Source organism: Paroedura picta, chromosome 12 (assembly GCF_049243985.1).
Source record: "Paroedura picta isolate Pp20150507F chromosome 12, Ppicta_v3.0, whole genome shotgun sequence".
Taxonomy (NCBI): Eukaryota; Metazoa; Chordata; class Lepidosauria; order Squamata; family Gekkonidae; genus Paroedura; species Paroedura picta.
Genome location: NC_135380.1, coordinates 50,370,001 through 50,390,080, shown reverse-complemented (window position 1 = coordinate 50,390,080; position 20,080 = coordinate 50,370,001). Strand labels below are relative to the sequence as shown.

General features: G+C 48.4%; 1 protein-coding gene across 8 annotated transcripts in view; it reads left to right on the top strand.

Moving 5' to 3' along the window:
- The window catches only part of ODF2 (outer dense fiber of sperm tails 2), a 49,454-nt gene that overhangs the window by 8,198 nt on the left and 21,176 nt on the right, over window positions 1-20,080 (top strand). For 7 of the 8 annotated variants that reach the window (XM_077306705.1, XM_077306704.1, XM_077306708.1 and 4 more), the window contains 10 exons: window positions 1,713-1,883; window positions 4,449-4,624; window positions 7,891-8,020; window positions 9,159-9,290; window positions 11,529-11,603; window positions 13,575-13,646; window positions 13,802-13,918; window positions 15,699-15,884; window positions 16,412-16,521; window positions 19,920-20,055. In XM_077306705.1, the coding sequence (XP_077162820.1) occupies window positions 1,713-1,883; window positions 4,449-4,624; window positions 7,891-8,020; window positions 9,159-9,290; window positions 11,529-11,603; window positions 13,575-13,646; window positions 13,802-13,918; window positions 15,699-15,884; window positions 16,412-16,521; window positions 19,920-20,055 (1,305 nt within the window). The remainder of the gene's footprint in view (window positions 1-1,712; window positions 1,884-4,448; window positions 4,625-7,890; window positions 8,021-9,158; window positions 9,291-11,528; window positions 11,604-13,574; window positions 13,647-13,801; window positions 13,919-15,698; window positions 15,885-16,411; window positions 16,522-19,919; window positions 20,056-20,080) is intronic. The other variant, XM_077306703.1, reaches the window with a different exon arrangement.

Here is a 20,080-nt window from a genome sequence, read left to right as displayed (position 1 = left end):
GGTCCCCGAGAGCGAGGCAGGGAAAGAGCAAAGCCAATGAAGCCAGCACTCACTGAGGGAAGGCAGGATAAATTAAAATGACGGCTTCCCGTTAGGTTTGAGCCAAGCCTACAAGTTGGGTTTGTTATTCTTGCGGTGGTTTGTGCTGTGCAGCGTTGGCCTCTGCAGCATCGTAGTGATTGACTTGCAGTAGGCATCCTCTGCACCTGGTGCGGCTGCTCCCAACCCTCGCTTAAAATAAAACTAACTAAGCGCATCAATAGAAGACTGTTGAATCCAGCAATCAGATTAAGGGTGCAGCCAGTTGCACTTGATTGTAAAAAAACCCAAAAAACAGGAAAGATTAAAACTCTGAGTTGGTCAACGCAGAAGAGGGAGTTGGACAGCTGAAGGGCCACCCCACAGAAGGCCCTGTCAGCCACCTTATTTCTGAAAGCGGGGCTTACCCTTTGTGGAGTCTCCTGCATTATGCCCTGCAGTAACTGATTTAGGATCCTTTTTCATGAATGGTGCTTGCTAACCTGCTAGAGCAGCCTTTCTCTACTCTTTGACCGTTGAGAAATCCCTGAAGCATTCCTCAGGCACTGAGCAACCTCAGGAGTGGCGTGATCCGGCAGAATGGGGTTGGGGAGCAGAGCTGTGGACTCACCTTCCCACCCCTACGAGGCCTGTCATTGGCCATTTTGGGAGGGGGGGTGAGTTGACCATATATGGTCATATCACCCAATACATGTTTAACACATTTTAAAAAAAATGCATAAAATTAATTCCCACCCCCACCCATTTGGGAAGCTCTTCCAAGGCTGTCAGAAAACTTTGGTTGAGAAAGCCTGTGCTAGAGAGCTCAGGTGTTCCTTGGGCAGTCTCAGCATATTTGCAACCTAGGCCATCGAAGCAGCATCGGGTTGTGCATTGGTGTGGTGGCATTATAGTGGTTAAGACAGGGGTAGTCAAACCGTGGCCCTCCAGATGTCCATGGACTACAATTCTAATGAGCCCCTGCCAGTGGCAGGGGCTCCTGGGAATTGTAGTCCATGGAGGGCCACGGTTTGACTACCCCTGGTTTAAGAGATGTGACTGGTGAACTAGGCGATCCCCAGTTCAAATGCTGCCTCTGCTATAACTCACTGGATGGCTGTAGGCAAGCAGTTGCATCTTCAATTCAGCTCCTCTGTCTGTGAGATAGGGGAAATAATGTTAATGAACAGGAATGCTTGCCTGGTGTAAATTGCCGTGGAAATTCAAAAGAGTTTCCATGTAAGTACTTAACGGGTGGGTGATTTGTGACCGTGGGGCAAGGGGACGGTTAGGGATGTGTGCCTCAGTTCGGCTGCTTCAGTGATCACTGAAGTCCAAGGCACGCAGGAGGCCAGCGCCATGGTGCGGAGAGCAGGGGCAGTGGTGGCGGCAGCGCGCCAGCCAGTGGCCGCACACAGGTGCAGAGCTCTGCACCTGCGTGCGGCCACCGGCCGTCGTGCCACCGCCACCCCTTCTCTCTGTGCTGTGGCGCTGGCCTCCTTTGCGGCCACTCGGGCGTTGGTGATCGCCGAATCAGTTGAGCCGAGGCGCACATCCATAGTTATGGTTGCTGCACTTTATATGACAGACATACAGGGTTTGTGGGTTGTGTGGTTTGTTTAGCTGGTTGGTTGACCTGCTCTTTAGGGTTTCTAGTCCTTTTGAGTTGCCCTCCCTGTCCCATGTTTGACCAGGGACCTGCACATCGCCTGGAAATCACTCCTCCAGATTCAGATAAGTTACTGTCAGTGCTCCGCTTGAGTGACCTTTCAACAGAAGAAGACGACACCCTTCACGGCAAGATGAACAAGTACGAGAAGAAGATAGACAGCTTGATGAACGTGGTGGGCACACTGAAAAATGAGGTGAGGCGGTTGCTTTTGGGTCAGCTGCCTCCCCCTTCAAGGAGGCTCAGGCTTGGGAAGATATCCTCTTTTGAGAGTAGGAGATGGTAATCTCTGGAGAGCAAGAAAGACAAAGAACAGCCCCACTGTCGCTACCTTAGCAGGCAGCTTTTGAAACCATGCCACGGCTGTTACCCCTGGCCACTAATAAGAAATCAGTCAGTCCTTCCATCAGTCATCTCAGGGTAAATAAGAACCGACTTCAAAAACAATCATATAATTTTAATTTAAACATTTAAGCTGCCTCCTCCTCATCATAATAATAATTCAACCTTTCTGACATTGATCAGAGCTTGGAGGGGCTGGTGCTGGCGGATGAGTTCCCAGGCAGGGAGGCCAGGGTCTTGATGTTCATGCCTGGCCTCAACCAGAAGCCTGGTGGAACTGCTCAGTTTTGCAGGCCCTCCAGCACTGTTTAAGGTCCTGGAGGGCCCTGATCTCTGCTGGCAGAGCATTCCACCAGGCTGGGGCGAGGACCAGTTTTATCTCTTTAGGAATGGAGACCCTGAAGAGAGTTTGACTGCTTAATCATAATACTCCTGTGGGGGAGGAGGGTATATGGGGAAAGGCAGATACAGGGGTCCCAGGCAGTTTAGAGTAAGAGTCAAAACCTTGAACCTGATCTGGTCTCCAGTCTGGAGCCTGTGCAGCTAAGAGAGCAAAGATGCTTTGAGAACAATGCCAAGCAGGCTTACTCTACTCAATGGGGAAAGTGTTCTTGGGATTGTATTCTGTGCCAAGTCGTAACCATTCATTCATTCATTCATTCATTCATTCATTCATTCATTCATTCATTCATTCATTCATTCATTCCATTTGTATACCTCCCTCCTCTGAGGCTCAGTTCCCATAATGAGTTCCATGCTGGGGACCAGCTAACTTACCTTTGCAGCAACGTAGTTCAAAGGGCAAAGCATGCCCTGTTTTGATGAACCAGAATGAGGGTCTAAGTCTGGTGTCTCTTCATTCTGCTCCAGCCCACAGCCTTTTCTGGTAAATTTGTTGGCTGCGCTACTCTTGGAGGTTGAAAGCAAATTTTAGGTTTTATTATGTGAATAATTCCTAATAGGTGAAAGGTGTAGCAGACCAAGAGACTTGTTGCAACATGCTGAGCCTTTTCTCCCTTCCTCCCCGACCCCACACTTGCCTATTGTAAAAAGAAACAAAAAGTAAACTAACAAAGCTGAAATGAAGACAGTAAATTAGAGATTGTGTGGCTTTTCCCACTCTTTAGAGCAGGGATTCCCAACCAGGGATATGCGGACCCCAAGGGGTCTGGAGGGCCTCCAGAGGGGGTCTGCAGCTTTCTCCTCCTGCTTTTGGCCACAAGCCAGGGAACTGATGGCTCTCATTGCTCCCCCCACCCTGAGCGTGAATTCTCATGATTTCTCTGCCTAGGAAGGGAGCAGGGCTTGAGTGCCTACTCCTGCCTTAAACTGCCTCTTGTCTCCTTGCCCCTCAGTTCTCCTTGAGACTGTTTGTTAACACAGGTGTTGATATTATTTCCGGTGATGTGTCATTTGGGAGGTGGGGGGTGGCAGGGAGGCATTGCCAGCTAACATCACTTCCTGGACTCCTCAAGCATGACACATTATTTCAGGGGCTCCTCCGTGGTCAAAAAGGTTGAAAAAGGACTATAACATATAACAAGGGAGAAGTTAATGGGAAGATGTCTGTGATCCATAGGAAATCTGTGGCTTTTCTTGAAGATTTTTTTTTCATGAGGAATTCATATTTACTTTTTTGTACATGTTGAAGCTCTTTGTTATCTTTTATTACATAGTTCGAGGAGTCTGTATTTGCCAGCAAAACCACCAAGCAAAACTTGAGCCAGATGAGAACTATGTTTCTTAACAGAGCAGTAAATCTATACTAGATGAACAAAATTTGGCACATGAGGATTGTACCATAATCATTGTGTTTTTTGTTGACACTTTGAAGAACAGTTGTGCAGCAGGAACATTTAATGTGAGCTGGGAATGGTTTCTGTGCTGCCTCTTGCAGCGGAATGATAGTCAATGTGCAAAAGAAACATTGTCAGAGACTTGGGTCTCTCCTCCCATCCTCGCAGCGGTTTTGTGACTGGCAACCTGCAGATTCCAGTTTATGGGAGAAAGATCTTTAAGAAAAATCTTATGACATTTCCCAGGGAACATAAATCTCCTCAGACCTCTTCACTATAGAGAATTCTTGCTGAAATTGTCATGGCAGTTTGTAGTGCCTTATACGGGAATGTATGAAACACCCTCTTATATATTTCTTGTGTGTTCAGAGTGTTTTCTTAAGACTTCTCATTTCACTTTCATTTTGTTACCAATGTTCTCAGGTTTTTTCGACACATATAACCAATATGTCTATCAAATTTCTTTCTGCGTAGGTAGAACTTATGTTACAATATGAATTTTCAAATCAAACCCAAGTGCCTGCAAAAGTTGGCAATATCATTTTGGTGGAATCATGTATATTCTGTGTCTCTGGCTGCTGGGGCTTAATGAGGGTAATACTAGTCTGTTGCACAAATGAAAGTGTTCGCAGGTCAAGATACCCAAGCGAGAAGAGTCGCGATGTGTAGCCAAGCGTCTACTCGAAGAACAGAAGGAAGAGCTAGAGGAAGTCACTCAGGAACTGGTAGAGACAGAACATGAGAACACTATTCTCCGGCGCAATATTGAACGTATGAAAGAGGAGAAAGATCTTTCCATGTAAGAAAGTTTCCAGACCCTTCCTTTCTCTAGAATTTTCTCTTTGGAAGAAGCCAATTTAGTTTTTTGGTGGAAAACTGTGCAGCATGAGATGTGCTAAGGCAGTTGTGGGGCATCAGGCGCTAGGAATTAGCTGTTGGGTGGACCCTTCATTGAGAATGTTGGTTATAAATATTTCAAATCAATAAATCCCTTCCACCTGGCTTTTTGGGTAACCCGTTCTGTAATAGATTCAGGCCGTGTTGGTCCAAAGCAACAGTGTGAATCCAGTGACATCTTTTAGACCATCGAACTTCAGTGTGTGTCCATGCCCACTGTTTCAGATAAACTGAAAGAAGCCTTTGTCAAATCATTACATGTAGGCCGAATTATCCCTGCACATTCAGGAACAAATCCTTTCACATACACCAGAGGAACCTCAACCAGGTGGTGGCTGTTGTTCTTCTTATATTATTAATAATCTGATTTATTGGCCACCCCTTTCTGGCAGCAGACTTGAGGCAGTTCTCATCGATAAAGCACATACAAGGTAAATCTAAAACTATTTACAAATCTGTTAAAATTAAAAAGCTCAACCCTATTGAGTGCTCCAGCACTGCCCAGATGGGTCAGAATAGTTCTGGATTTTATTTTATATTCAGATGAGGGAGGTGGGTGCCTTTCTGATGTCATTCTGTGCTTGTTTTGGCCTCAACTATATGCCTGGTAGAAGAGGGTCATCTTTCAGGCCCTTTGGGATTGTGACAGCTCCAGTAGGGCCCAAATCTCAGCCAGCAACTCATTCCTCCAAGCTGGAGCCAGAACCAAAAAGATGGTGGCTCTGGTCGATACCAGGTGCACTACTTTGGGACCAGTGGCACTTCCTTGGGTACTTTTTTTTTTCCTACGCAAAATATTCAAGATTTGGCAGCCCAGGATACCCGTTGTCTCAGACATAGGCACCATCATCATGGGGGTGTCTACATACATGGGCTCTGTTTTTGGGTCCTGTGCCATTAGCGCTCCCAGTTTTGTGCCTTTCTAAAATTATTTTTTTTGCCCTTGAAGGTGGGGCTGGACTAAATGACCCTTAGCAGATTCCTCTAGTTCTGATTCTGAGTCCCCACGGATGTTGAATCTGTGTACCAAAATCCCACAAGTCATAAAGAGCATGATTCCTGACAACACCACAGCTGACTCAGCCACCAAACTGTGCCATTTTGTTCTCACCCATAACAACTCCATATTGGGTGACAACTTGTTCCTTTGGCCTTTGGGGAATGGTCAGGATGCATTTTAAGGCTTCGTGGCTGCTGTTCAAGCAGGGCATGGGTTCCCTCTTGATGACTAGCTTGAAAGGATCTTAGGTGGCGGGTGCTGGGCAAGACATTTCTTTGCCCAGAGCCTTGGAGAGCTGCTGCCACTCAGAGCAGATGGTTGTGACTTATACTGAGTCCGCCAAAAAAAACATTTACCCATCAAGGAGGAATTGCAGTGCCAAAGAATTGTAAGAATTGTAAGGTTTTTAGCTTGAGTTCATGTTCCACAGTGAGAACAAGCTTCTGAATAGGTAGGCAAACGTCTGCCATTCCTAGGGCTCGCCTACCAACTGGTTCCTCCCTTGTAGTTGGCTCTCCTGGAAATGCAGTTCCTCTAACTATATCTAGAACAGAGAGCAGCCCGAACCTCCCCTCAGAGCCATCTCCTGAATGCCTGTTCGTTGAACCACTGACTTTGAACCAGTTACCGCTTTCTGGTTTTGAGGATCCCATTCAGGTTCTTTGAAGAAATCCTCTCTGAACCAGTTTTTTGGGTTCTATTAGATTGCCTGCTCTTCTCCAATTTAACGTTAAATAAGATTAAATAAGATTAGAGCCTCTTGTGGCGCAGAGTGGTAAGGCAGCCGCCTGAAAGCTTTGCCCATGAGGTTGGGAGTTCAATCCCAGCAGCCGGCTCAAGGTCGACTCAGCCTTCCATCCTTCCGAGGTCGGTAAAATGAGTACCCAGCTTGCTGGGGGGTAAACGGTAATGACTGGGGAAGGCACTGGCAAACCACCCCGTATTGAGTCTGCCATGAAAACGCTAGAGGGCGTCACCCCAAGGGTCAGACATGACTCGGTGCTTGCACAGGGGATACCTTTACCTTTACCTTTAAGATTAAAAGAGCACAAAATGAACAAGTAACATAACAGTGTCGACTATGCTTGAACCCCCCCAGCCCAATTTAATAACTGCAGGGTCCAACATATGGCCCTTAAAGCACTCAGGCTGAATCACATTGAAACCCCAAACCAATAAAAATTGAATGAAAACCAGGTAGTGTAAATTCAAGGTAGGTAAAGAACCAAAATCATGCAAAGCAAACTGATCAAGTACTGGAGAACACCTTAGTGCCTGAAAGTCAAAATATCTGGCATTGAGTAGCCTGATTGGGGGGAACAATGCCACGCCAGTTGGGAGCCACTACAGAAGAGGCACTGTCTGGTGGCCACCTGCTTCTGAAGGGGGCGGCCATGCAAAGAAAGCCTTAAGTGGGTGAGCAAACTGAGGGGGGGAGCAGGTGGTTCTCTAGGTCTGCAGTCTTGAAACAATTTGGTGGTAGAAAGTATCATCCAGTTGCATCCACTTATGGTGACCCCATAGGGTTTTCAAAGCAAGAGGCTTGCCATGGCCTACCTCTGCGTAGAGCCCCTACACTGCCTTGGCATTCTCCCATCTAAGTATTGACCAGAGTTAACCCAACATAGGACTAGCCGTAGCCGGACTCCACATAGCAACCCTGGACTTCCTTGACTTCCTTCCCATCCAAGGACTAACCAGCACCAAACCTGCTTTGATTCTAAGCTCTTATGAGATTCGGCTAGCCTGGCCCATCCAGGTCAAAACCTGAAATAATTTAGTGCTCTGGCTAAGCTCGTTCTTTGAGTTGTGCCCAGAAGCCTCTAGCTTAGCCAGCATGGTGCTTTTAATCCAGGAGAGATGCATTGCTGGCAATTCATGCCTCTCGGGAGTTCTGACTGCTGTGTTTTGCACCCGTTGAAAAAGCCTTCAGAGGCAGTCCCCCACAATGCATTGCAGTTGTCCAACCTAGAAACTACTGTGGCCAGATCATACCAAAAGTGGGGAAATGATACTATATAACGGGAGTGGCCCAACTGTGGCTCTCCAGAAGTCCATGGAATACAATTCCCATGAGCCCTTGCTGGTAGTTGTAGGCCCGCTCCCAAGAAGACCACTTCCCTTGTGACAGGGTGCAACCGCTACGGTCTGATGTCCTTGCTTTCCAGCTTGCAAAAGCGGCATTTGCAGCACGAGAAAGAATGTCTGATGACCAAGCTTGTGGAGGCTGAGATGGATGGAGCAGCGGCTGCGAAGCAGATCCAAGCCCTGAAGGACACCATCAACAAGCTGAAAACTGTAAGTGCCAGCATTGTCTGGAGCCTCCCAAAGGAGGAGCAGGCAGGAGATGCCGTGTGGGGCCTGAGGCCCAAACTTCAGGACATCTTCCCACATGCCTAACCATGCTTTCTCATGGCTGTGTTTGCCTGTGTGTGGAAGGGGACTGTAGGGGGAGCCCTGCTGGTCCACCTTGTTCCTCACAATGGTCAAGAAGTCCACGATTGGGTAGTGAACCTTTCCTCCCCACGCTTCCTCAGCCTCAGGAATTGTGGTATATTGCCCCTGAAGATTTTATTTTATTTTAGATTTTAAACCGCCGTTCCATATGGCTCTGGGTGGTTTACATATAACATACTGGGATAATTACATAGAACACTGCAAAAATATAACAAATATAACAATCATAGAATAACATGTCAACCAGAACAGTATTTAAACGGACATTGACACGGCTTTGGGTTGGTCAGATGGAGGGTTGATTTGGCTCCTGTGGCTGTTGGGCACCGCTGGCCTTTCCTTCTCCAAGTAGGTCCCATTCCCTTGGAAAGTCCTGTGAGAGCCACTTTTCTGCTCAGCCACATTTGTTGATCAGCTTGTTCTCAGACAATATCGGTATTTATATACATTTTCATGTATGTTTATCTAATTCATTTACATCCTGCCTTTCTCCCTAATGGGGACCCAAACCAGCTTCCATCGTTCTCCTCTCCTCCATTTTATCCCCACCAGCTGTGGGTTAGGTTAGGGTGAGGGAGCGTGAGTGGCCTCCGATCTCTCAGCACACCTCCTTGGCACACATGGGGATTTGAACCTGGTTCCCCAGATACTGGTCTGATGGCCCTAATCACTACACCACTCCAGCTCTTATTGTTTAGGTTTGCATATCCAGGGATCTCTGCTTCTACTCAACAGACAGTGCAGGAGGAATGTTGAAATAAGTTAAGAAGGAACAATGTTTTATGTGCTCAGAGCTGAAATGCCGGCTTTGCTTCTGGCTGGCATTTTCCTGAGAAGGCTTAATGTGGCCGAGGCCCAGGTAATACAACTGCTGCTTGTGTGGCTGGGCAGAGTTTGCTTTGATGGGCTTCTTGTGGGAGCAGCATGGCCAGTCAGCGGATCTAATAATCCTGGGTTGTTTTTCCCTGTCTGCCCCCAGGAGAAGCACATGACTGTTTCCGACATCAACACGCTTACCAGGCAGAAAGAGCTGTTGCTGCAGAAGCTGAACACTTTTGAGGAAACGAACCGGACGCTCCGAGACCTTCTTCGGGAGCAGCACAGTCGGGAGGTGAGTGACCAGGAAACTGCCTTCGTAGTGAGAACCGGCCCCATGAGACAAGTCACCGTGCAGCTCACCTTCCTGCCATTCAGTGCTAGATTCCTGCTCTTTGTCACTTTGGACCCAAAGAACTAACTGGCACAAAAATCTATGCTGGAGAGCCTGCGCTGCAAAAGCTTGAGTCAGGCAACCCATTCACATGATGCTCCCATAATTAAGTTCCACAGCAGTTCTCAGCCTTCCATATGCAGAAGACTGCATGAGAGGAGTCACGCTACCCGCATTTGGGTAACTTGGGCATTTGGATTGATTTTTCTCACTTGGCGCTGTTACAACAAGGGGTGCAACACCTCTTCCGTTTGTGGAATGGTTTACCTTTGGAAATCCAGTTGTTTATTCTCTGTATTATAGTGTTGCTGGGCTGTTTGATACTCTGCCCTGACAAACCCTAAACTTCAGGCTTTTGAAACAGACACTCTAATCTTAAACCGCTCCTGCGGAGTGGATTAAATAAAAGGCTAAGGGCTGTTTGGGAGGAGTTAGGGCGGGCCCTGTCTGGGATAAAAACTCGGAGGGCCCAATCAGGAGACGCACCGGAACGCTGCGGGGTGGGAGGGTGGCTAGCCGCTTCCTCGGGGCCTGACCCCTAGCACCCATTTTATTTCGACATAAAATGGGCTTTATTCCTAGTAAAATAATGAATAAGATTGCCCAGTGAGCCTTAGTTTGTGTCAGTTCTCTCAAATCAGGAGCTTTCAGTTTTTGCAAAAAAATGCAAAGAACAGAATCTTGCATGGAATCATGGGGACAGTTTTTTGGGCATGGAATGTTGCTTTTGACCAAAGACTTGGTGAAGTTAAATGAAGATCACAGAGGGGTGTGGCTAGATGGGATGCAACTATGTGTGTGGGGGGGAGCTGTTAAGATGGACAGCTAGGGAGGAAATAGTGATCATCCCCGCTTGCATTTCTAGCAAAACAGAACAGTAAAAAACAAATATAATTATTTAAAAAACATGATTAGCAGAATTTTGAGACATTCAAATTGGGCACTGTGTTCAGTGCAGAATGGTCTTTGTGCAAAATTGCTAGAGGTCATTTTGGTCTTGCTAGTCATGGTGAAGTGCTGCCTTGTATGCTAGTAAGTCATGGGGATGGGGGAGGAGCAATGTGGGGTACCAAAGCCTCAAGTCCTAGAAAACATATGGAGCTGCACTGTGGCTCTTGAGCTTCCTGGGGCTGTTTCCTGATGCTTTTTGAAACCCTCGCCAATAAGGGCAAGGAAGGTTCACGTTCTGGTTTATCAGCTAGCCAAATTGTGCAGCTTGTGCATGGCATCTGAAAGCAGCCATGGCTTGCAAGCCGATCACATGGTCACTCATCAATGCAGGCATGACACTAGACCAGGGGCACATAACCTGGGGCTCTTGGGCACTATGGCACCTGCCAATGCCTTTCTTGGTGTCCACAAGTGTTTTAGAAGGTAGGTGTGGCCAGGCAGCATTTTTGCCCAGCAGGGCTTCTGATGGAATATTGGAGATTTTATTGACTGGCCAAAATTTTTTACCTGGTGATTTAGCAACAATAGCTTTTCATAGGTCAAGGATCTTCACTATGAGAGTGAAGGTCAGTTGCGGCAGCCATTTTGTGATGGGCTCTACCTCTTATGGCTGCCATTTTGTGACATGTTTTTTAGGCTGTGCCCACCATGCTGTGTCAGAATTCCAAAGGTGCCCTCAGGGCCAGAAAGGTATTGATCCTTGTGCTAGATTATAGTTACGCTTCAGAAACTGGTTTTACCAAGGCATCTGAATTGAGGGTATGCATGCTGCTCATGCTTTGATACAAGACTTACTGGAAAAGACCGTGATGCTAGGAAAAGCTGCAGGCAGCTAGAAAAGATGACCCAGCGTGAGATGGTTGGACTCAGTCAAGGAAGCCTCGCCCCTCAGTTCGCAAGACCTGATTACTGCTGTTAATGATAGCATTGTTTTGGAAGCCATCCATTCACCAAATTGCTACAAGGTAGAAGCGACTTGGCAGCCTTTTCCAGGCACTCAAATGCCAGTGCTGCAGGTGGCTCCCAGCGCTCAGTTTCTGGGTTTGCTGCAAACTGTGTGTTTCTCCTTGGGCAGAAAGGATAATGAACTGACACTTGAGCAAGGGAAACCGGTGGCTTGTCATAGCAGAGCCTGTGGGAAGGGAAGGGGACTTTAGCACTCCTGGTGAATTTTCTGTCCTCCTACAGAAAGATGGCCAAAAATTGGCGGAACAACAGGCGGTGCTGATGAAGAGGCTGACCGATTCTGATGCAGAGAAAGCGGTAACTGGGAAACAAATTGTTGTTCTTCCTTGTTGCTCATCCACTGTCACCTGCCACTCCCTTGAACCTTCATAGAATCAGCCTTTCCACCAGATGGCTACCCAGCCTCTCTTTAAAAAGAGATAGTCAGTTTTGGCTGGTGACGTGACATTCTGTATCCTTGAGCTATGAAACAAGAACCACCAACCACTGCTTAGGGATATGAGGAGATTCAAAGTGGCATGTAGGAGACCCCTTTTCCATAGAATTTATGATTATTAAAATTATTATTAATAATTATTATTAATATTAATTCCATTTTTATGCTACCCTTTCCCAGAGGCTCAGGACAACTTAGATTAAAACCTTAAAATTCACCAGCATTCATAAAATCATTAAGAACCTTTACATTATAAATCCTAAAAAAGCAGTTGCTGCAATCTTCACATCTCCAGGAGTGGATGAGGCGGCTTCTATCATTCCAATGACGTTCTGGTGGGTGGCCAGCCCTTTTGATGGTCCCTACTCACCTCAACCTTTCTTTTTTAAAAATAGGAGGAATCTCGGACAAAGATGTTAGAGTAGCCCTCTCTGTGACCAAGCCTTCCTCAGAGCAGACAATACTCTAGTGCAGTGGTCCCTAACCTTTTTATCACTGAGGACCAGTCAACGCTTGACAATTTTACTGAGTTCTGGGGGAGGGGTAGTCTTTTGCTGAGGGACGTCGCCGCCTGAGCCCCTGCTCCACTTGCTTTCCCGCCGGCGCTCCTGATTTCCTGCCTCCTGCCAGCTGCCAGCAGCAGCTGCGCAGTGCCACGCCGAGGGGGAGCCCCAGCCATGGCGGCCGCTGGAGAGCACCAAAGGTGAGCTGGCGACAGAGTGGCAGGGCAGCCCCCAAGGCAGCAGCCGGAGAGGAGGACGAGGAGGGGCTGTGGCCTAGTACTGACTGATCTACGGACCGGTACCGGTCCCCGGACCGGGGGTTGGGGACCACTGCTCCTTCAGATCAGGTTTTCTGAAACAGGAACATGTGGTTGTCCTCAGTTGCTTCTTTCTTTGCAGTCTCTAGAGCAGAGGTAGTCAAACTGTGGCCCTCCAGATGTCCATGTACTACAATTCCCACGAGCCCCTGCCAGAATGCTGGCAGGGGCTCGTGGGAATTGTAGTCCATGGGCATCTGGAGGGCCGCAGTTTTGACTACCCCTGCTCTAGAGCTTTCAGGCTTCGCATAGGTTGCTAGAACAGACGAGTTCATGTACATGATTCCTGAGAGAGGCCACATCACACTCCACATGTTGGAGAGAAACTCTCAGATCATTTCCATGCCTAGCACATGCAGTCCAAGCTCTTGAGGCAATTCTTGAAAATGATTTCAGACAGAGAAATCTGCTGAGACAAAGAGAGAAAGAAAGCAGCCTGGACTTCCATCACGGAATTCCTGCAATGGTTTCAGAATGACCTAGTTGTAGCGACTCCACAGTCAGAGTAGTTGTTTGGAGAGTCCAGCTGTGCGTCTGCAGCCCTTATATGCTTGTCTTTTGTTCCATACTGTCCCTCTGTGGGTGTGCTAGGGCCAAATTATGAGTTTGAGTCATCAAAGGATCTCCTGCACATTTTCATAATCTTAACTAACTGTTGTGGGAAGTCTCATGGTTCAGCTTTTAACTCTGGGGCGAGAGATGGCGGGTGCTCTTTTCCAGACAGGAAAACATATAGGAGATTATAGTGGTTATCTGTATATAGCATTTCCACCTGGAAGGATGGCAGTTGATACCGGGGTAGGGAGCACAGTTGACAGATAAAATTTCCCACCATCTTTTGGCCCTAATATCAGGCTGCTCAACTGGGAAAAGATTCATTCATCAGTCTCCCAGCCTCATGGGTCATTGGATCCTTAGCATCGGACTCAATTCTGCCCCCTTTGCTTCTGTAGAAAGCTACAGTGATGATTCGCTTTGCTTTGTGCCCCCTCTCTGTGTTTTTGTCTTGCAGCTATTGTTAAAGAAACTGCAGGAGAAAGAAAAGGAAGTGGAGGACCTCCTGGTCCAGATACAGACAGAAAAGGTAACCTTTCCCCTGAGCAGTTGTATGCTTTGCCTAGAAGTGCGGCCGAGTGGCTTCTTGCCTTCAGGGTGATGTGTGACGAGAGAGAGAGAGAGAGAGAGAGAGAGAGAGAGAGTCCCACCATGTTGTCCCTCTCTGAGTTTCCCTTGTTTTAGGACCAAGCAAAGACAGCGTCTGAACTCTCCAAATCTATGGAAGCTGTGAGGGGCCATTTGCAGGCTCAGCTGCGCAACAAAGAAGCTGAGAATAACCGCCTGAATATCCAGATCAAGGTATGGCAACTGGTGACCTCCTGGGTACTACAGATGCAATGCAGGGCAGGAGGGCTGGGCTTTGTATAAATAGCTCCTTCCAGTGTGCTGTAGTGGGTAGGTGGTGACTAGAACAGTGGCCAACCCAGGTATGAATTCATCCCTCTACCATGGAAGCTTACTGGGTGAGCTTGTGCAGGCACAGACTCTCAGCCTGGCCTATTTCGCAGGGTTGTCGTGAGAAAGAGAATTACGTTCTGAACTGCTTTGATTGTATTATATGTTTTAATTTCTTAATTTTAAAAAATTGTTCTGTATTATATGTTTTAATTGATATATACTGCCCTGAGCCAGCTTGCTGAGGGGGCAGTATATATATTAAATAAATAAACTGAGGGAAGAAAAGCAGAATGTAGCTATAGCTTTTTTTCTAACACACATGAGATACACTCTCAGCACAGAATTATATGATAGCGAAGAGTGGTGAGCCTAGGCAGATGCCATAGGAGGTGGTCTCCAAAAAGTCAAATTAGTTCAGACTTTATATATAGAGTGTATTGTTATAATTCTGACCACTGAAGAAGACCCAGTAGGGTCGAAACGCATTTGGTCTTATGTGCAGTTAGTTCTGTATAGTTTTTATGTAGTTTTTAAATTATGCACCACAATAAATAATTACTGTTTTTATAATATTTTATTGTACAGCTCAACTTCTGAGTTCCCACTTGTAAAGGTTGGGTTTGGTTTTGGTTTTGCCTCTCCTGGGTCCATCAGTTGCAGGCCAGTGGGGAAGATGTGCAGGCAGGCCATGGGGTGGCACCTGCTGGTGCCTACCTGGCTTCCCTCCACCAGGTGCTGTTCGCCAACAGGCCGTGTCAAAACGGAACCCAGAGCTTGCAAGGACAGGCTTTAATTTTGAAAATGCTGGTGGAGTTCCTGCCCCTGCCTTGACCACCTTGCATCACCGAGTCCCACCTGCTCTGTGTGCCACATAGGCTAGGTACACTCCCCATCACCCGACTGGAGCAACTTCCTGCCCTCTACAGGTACTTTTTTTTAAAAGAAGCAATCTCATATAAATAAGTTAGAATGGCCCTCTCTGTGTCCAAAACTTTTCTGAAACAGGAGTTGAATGGGCTGCATGCCAGCCTGATCTTGGCAGATCTTGGAAACTCGGCAGGGTTAGTAGTCGGATGGGGAGATGAATGAGGAAGTCCAGGCAAGCTACCTCTGTTAGACTCTTGTCCTGAAAACCCTGCAGGGTCACCGTCAGTCGGCTGGGACCTGACAGCACCAATGTGTTTCTGCCCTGACCTCGATGGCCCATGCTAGCCTGATTTCAACAGTTCTCAGGCAGCCTTGCTTAGACCTCGGATGGGAGGGTTGCTCTACTAAGGAAGATAGACATAATTGGGGCTGGCCAGCTGATGCCGCCCTCTGGTGCCCTAGTGGTAGTCGTACTGCTGTGCGGGAGGGCTGATTATTTTGCCGCCATGTTGTGTGAATGTCAATTTTGATGGGTTTTAATTGGGCTTTTATCATCAGTGAGTTCTTATTGTGTAAATTGCCACGAGCCAGCTTGCTGGGAGTGGTGGGAAACAAGTCTAATGAATAATAATAAAAAGCCAGGCAGTGGCAAATGGTCTCTGTTCATCTCCTGCCTTGAAAACCTTGCAGGGTTGCCATAAATTGGCTGCAAATTGATGGTCCTTTATGCACAGGCATGCGATGTGTGTGTATGCGTGGGGAGAGCATTAACTGGTTTAAGCTCAGAGCCTTTGGGCCTCCTGTCCTCTTCCAGAATCTGGAGCGTGCCGGGTCTCAGCACAAGGCCGATGTGGAGCATATCATGGAACAGCTGAAGGAGCAGAGAGACAAAGGGGAGCGTGATAAAGAGGCTCTGAAAAAGGCCATCCGTGCTCAGAAAGAACGAGCAGAGAGGAGTGAAGAATATGCGGAACAGCTGAACGCCCAGCTGGCCGAAAAGGTGATTGCGGCTCCATGGCTTCTTAGAGTGGGAGTCCCCAAAATGAGGGCCGTGGGCTCCAGGGGGCCTGCAGACACCTTTTGTGACGTCTGCCAAATATCTTTAGAAAGTGGGTGAAGACCACAGAACATTTTGGAGTGGCAAAGATTTTGATTGATTACTGGAGATAGGGCAGTTTTTAAAATCATTGCTTTGGCAGCCACCACTACCAAAGGAACATTTCTAGTCAACCAGTCAAATTTCCCATGGCCTTGCTGGGCCTACCCACCTTGTAAAACATTTCGTGGGCACCAGCACAGGTTTTGGCAGGCCCCACATTGGAAACCCCTGCTCTGGAGCATGCCGAGGCTGCTTGTGCCCAGGTGGAGAGCCTACAGGGGAGGGAAGTGTGGGTGATCATTCAAAGAGCATCCATTACAGGTGAGAGGCCGGGTTTTTATGCTCCACACTGAGGCATTGATGTTGCTGTGCCACTTAGGCCTGCCAGTGTACTTTCAACCGCACGTCTTTCTCGGCTTCTTTGGCAGGACAATTATGTGTCCGAGGCCCTGTCTACCCTGGAATCTTGGAGAAGCCGCTACAACCAAGTGGTCAAAGAGAAAAGTGACCTGGAGGTTGAGATTGTCATGTTGAACAGGTGAGGGCTGTGTTGGCTTGGAGGACAGCAAGAAGAACCAGCTCCAGTTAAGTACTTGTGGTTCAGAATGGCAGCCTCTAATCTGGCAAATCGGGTTTGATTCCCTACTCCTCCACATGCATCCGGCTGGGTGACCTTGAGTCAGACACAGTTCTCTCAGCCCCATCTACCTCACGGGATTCTGTTGTGGGGAGAAGAAGGGAAGGCGATTATAAGCTGCTTTGAGATGCCTTTAGGTAGAGAAAAGTGGGGTATAAAAACCTACTCTTCTTCTTCTGGGGAAGCTTAGGGTGCTGGAGGGCTGTAACTTGGCTCTCAGCTCTGAAGCATGGTGATTCATAAGCCAATTTGGTGCAGTGGTTAGGAGTGCGGACTTCTAATCTGGCATGCCGGGTTTGATTCTGCACTCCCCCACATGCAGCCAGCTGGGTGACCTTGGGCTCGCCACAGCACTGATAAAGCTGTTATGACCGAGCAGGAATATCAGGGGTCTCTCAGCCTCACCCACCTCACAGGGTGTCTGCTGTGGGGAGAGGAAAGGGAAGGCAAATGTTAGCTGCCTTGAGCCTCCTTCGGGTAGAGAAAAGCAGAATATAAGAACCAACTCTTCTTCTTCTGCTATCCAGAAGGTGACCACCCAGGTTCTTTGCTGTTTCAGGCACTCTGTGCTAAAGGAAATCCAAGTTCTACTTTGCCCAATGAACACAGACGTGCCTCATTTTGCATTAGTCCGGTTTGCCTTAGTCTGCTTCCAAGACCAAAGTGAGCAAAGATTGCAGGTGTGACTGGCTTGGAGGCAAAGGCAGAGAAAGGGCATATGATGTTCTGAAAGTGGGGAAGGAGGCAGACAGGGTGGAACAGTAGCTGAAAGAGTTGATGTCTTATACTGTGCTTTTCACTCCCTAATGGAGTCTTGAAGAAGAAGAGTTAGTTTTTATACCCCCCCCCTTTTTTTTCCTACTAGAAGGAGTCTTCAGGTGGCTTCCAATCGCCTTCCCTTCCTCTCCCCACAACAGACACCCTGTGTGGTAGGTGGGGCTGAGAGAGCTCTCACAGAAGTGCTCTGCAATAACAGTGCTAACAGAACTGTGACTTGCCTAAGGTGGCTGCAGGTGGAGGAGGAATGGGAAATCAAGCCCACCTCTGCAGATTAGAAGCCGCCACTCTTAGCCATGTCACCATGCTGCCTCTCCAAGTGAGAGCAGACGATACGGGGGGAAGAGGGCAGATAAAGAAATCGGAGGTGCTGGAGTCGTACCCTCTTCTCTCTTCCTTTTGGTCACTGTCATCTGATTGTCACATTTTCTTCTGCATGAGTCAGGGTTAGAAACTGCAGACTCTCAGGATGTTGGCTTCTGCATCCTACATCCCACATTTGTACACCATCTTGTGCAGCCCCTGAGCATGCGAGAGCTGCCTTCCACATTCTCGATGCCTGTACAGGCTGTCTTCTGCCACTTTCCTGCAGCATAAGGGGGTGGAATGAAGGTCCCTAAAGTCATCCACGTGGGCACCGGGGGCCTGCCAAAGCTTTCCTGATGTGCACCAAACGCTCTTAGAAAGTGGGCGAGGGGTTTGTCCAATAGGGCTTTGCAGATTAAAAGGCATCCTGCTCAGCAGAGCTCCTCCCTGGAATGTTGACGAGGCACTCTTAGCAGGGCCTATATAACCGTGCTCTCTAACATTGTGTGCTTCGCTCGGCCTCCAGCAGCAACCATTTTGTGATTGTGCCCACCACTTTGCGGCAGAGTTTCAAAAAGGCAGATGCTGTCTTCGACTGTATCAACTGTATCAAATCGCAACATGTCGTAGTCTCGCTGTATTCTGCATTGGTCAGTCCCCACCTGGAATCTTGCGTGCAGCTCTGAAGGCCTCACTTCAAAAAGGACGTGGACACAATTGAGAGGGGGCAGAGGAGAGCGACGAGGATGATCTGGGGCTTGGGGACCGAGCCCTTTGAGGAAAGGCTGTGAGGGACTTGGGCATGTTCATCCTGGAGAAGAGGAGGCTGAGAGGGGACATGATGGCTCCCTTTAAGTATTTGAAAGGGCAGGGAGCAGTTCTTGCTGGCTGCAGAGGAGAGGGTTCCTCAGTAATGGGTTTAAACAACATATAGATTGGTACTAGCTAGATTTCAGGGCGGAAATTTTTCATTCTGAGTAGTTCAGCCGTGGAATGGGCCCCCTAAGGAGATGGTGAGCTTCCCCACACTGGTGGTCTTCAAGCAGAGGCTGGACAGATCCGTACCCTGGATGCTTAGTGGGGAGGCGTGGGCACCAGTGGCTGTGCACCTGCATTGAGCAGGGTTGGGGCCTGGATGGCCCCTTCCAACTCTTGTGATTCTAGATGCCCACAGGCTTGAACAGGCTGGGGACCCGCAGTGCAGAGTGTTGATGCCTGCTGCTCCTGGTTATCAACCTCCTCCTTGCTGCTAAGAGCTGCTTTCATTTTCAGTTCAGAGTGACATGGGGCCACTTTTGATTTGTTGAAAATGACATTATAATACCTTACATTTTTATCTTGCACTTCCACTGGAGGAAGTCAGGTGATTTAGATGGTTTTCTCTACCTCTGTTGCGTCTGGTAGGTGAGTCGAAGAATGAGTGGCCCACACAGCAAGAATTTGAACTCTAAGCTTCCTGGTCTTTGCCCATCCCCTGCATCATCCTGGCTCTTAAGAAAATATCCGCTCACTCTGTGTTGTCCTGTCATGTCCATTTTGTCTTTAGTCCTTAATGCTTGTTTTTAGAGTGCTCAACTGCCCCTGAGCCAGAATGAATGACACATGAAGCGGTTCTGCATTCCAGACCCTCAAGATCTGTGTGGTTGAGACAACTTTTGTTTGTCCAAGGAGGCTTAAGATGCAGCTTCCTTTCCTTTCATCCAATCACATCACCCAACATAATGGTCCCCAAGCCCCGGTGCGGGGACTGGGACCAGTCCGTGGATCATTCGGTACCGCACTGCGGCTCCTCCTCATCCTCCTCCCCATCTGCTGCCTCAGGGGCTGCCCTGCCACTCTGCTGCCAGCTCACCTTTGGTGCTCTCCAGCGGCCGCCATAGCTGGGGCTCCCCCTCATTGTGACACTGCGCAGCTGCTGCTGGCAGTGCACCTCAGTGGGTGGCGGGAAGTCAGGGGTGCCGGTGGGAAAGCAAGCGGAGCAGGGGCTCAGGCGGCAGCGACGTCCCTCAGCAAAAGACTACCACCCCCCCCCCCCGGGGCTCAGTAAAATGGTCAAGCGTTGACCGGCCCCCTGAGATAAAAAGGTTGGGGACCACTGACCCAACAGATGAAAGGAGCTGAAAACGGATGTGTCGCATCTGTAGCCCTCCACTGAGTCGCAGCTGCTCTTCCATCCTTGTGCTAATCGGTTTCCTCTCCCCCCTGCTGCATGGCAGCCGAATCACAGACCTTCTGGAGCAGCAGGATTCGATCGAAGGCAAGATGCGGGAGGACAGGGATGTCATGGTGGACAAACTGCATCGGCAGGTCACGGAGAGCACCTCTTTCAAACTGGAGAACGAGAGGCTGAAGGTCGGTGGAAGGGGCTGCAGGGCCG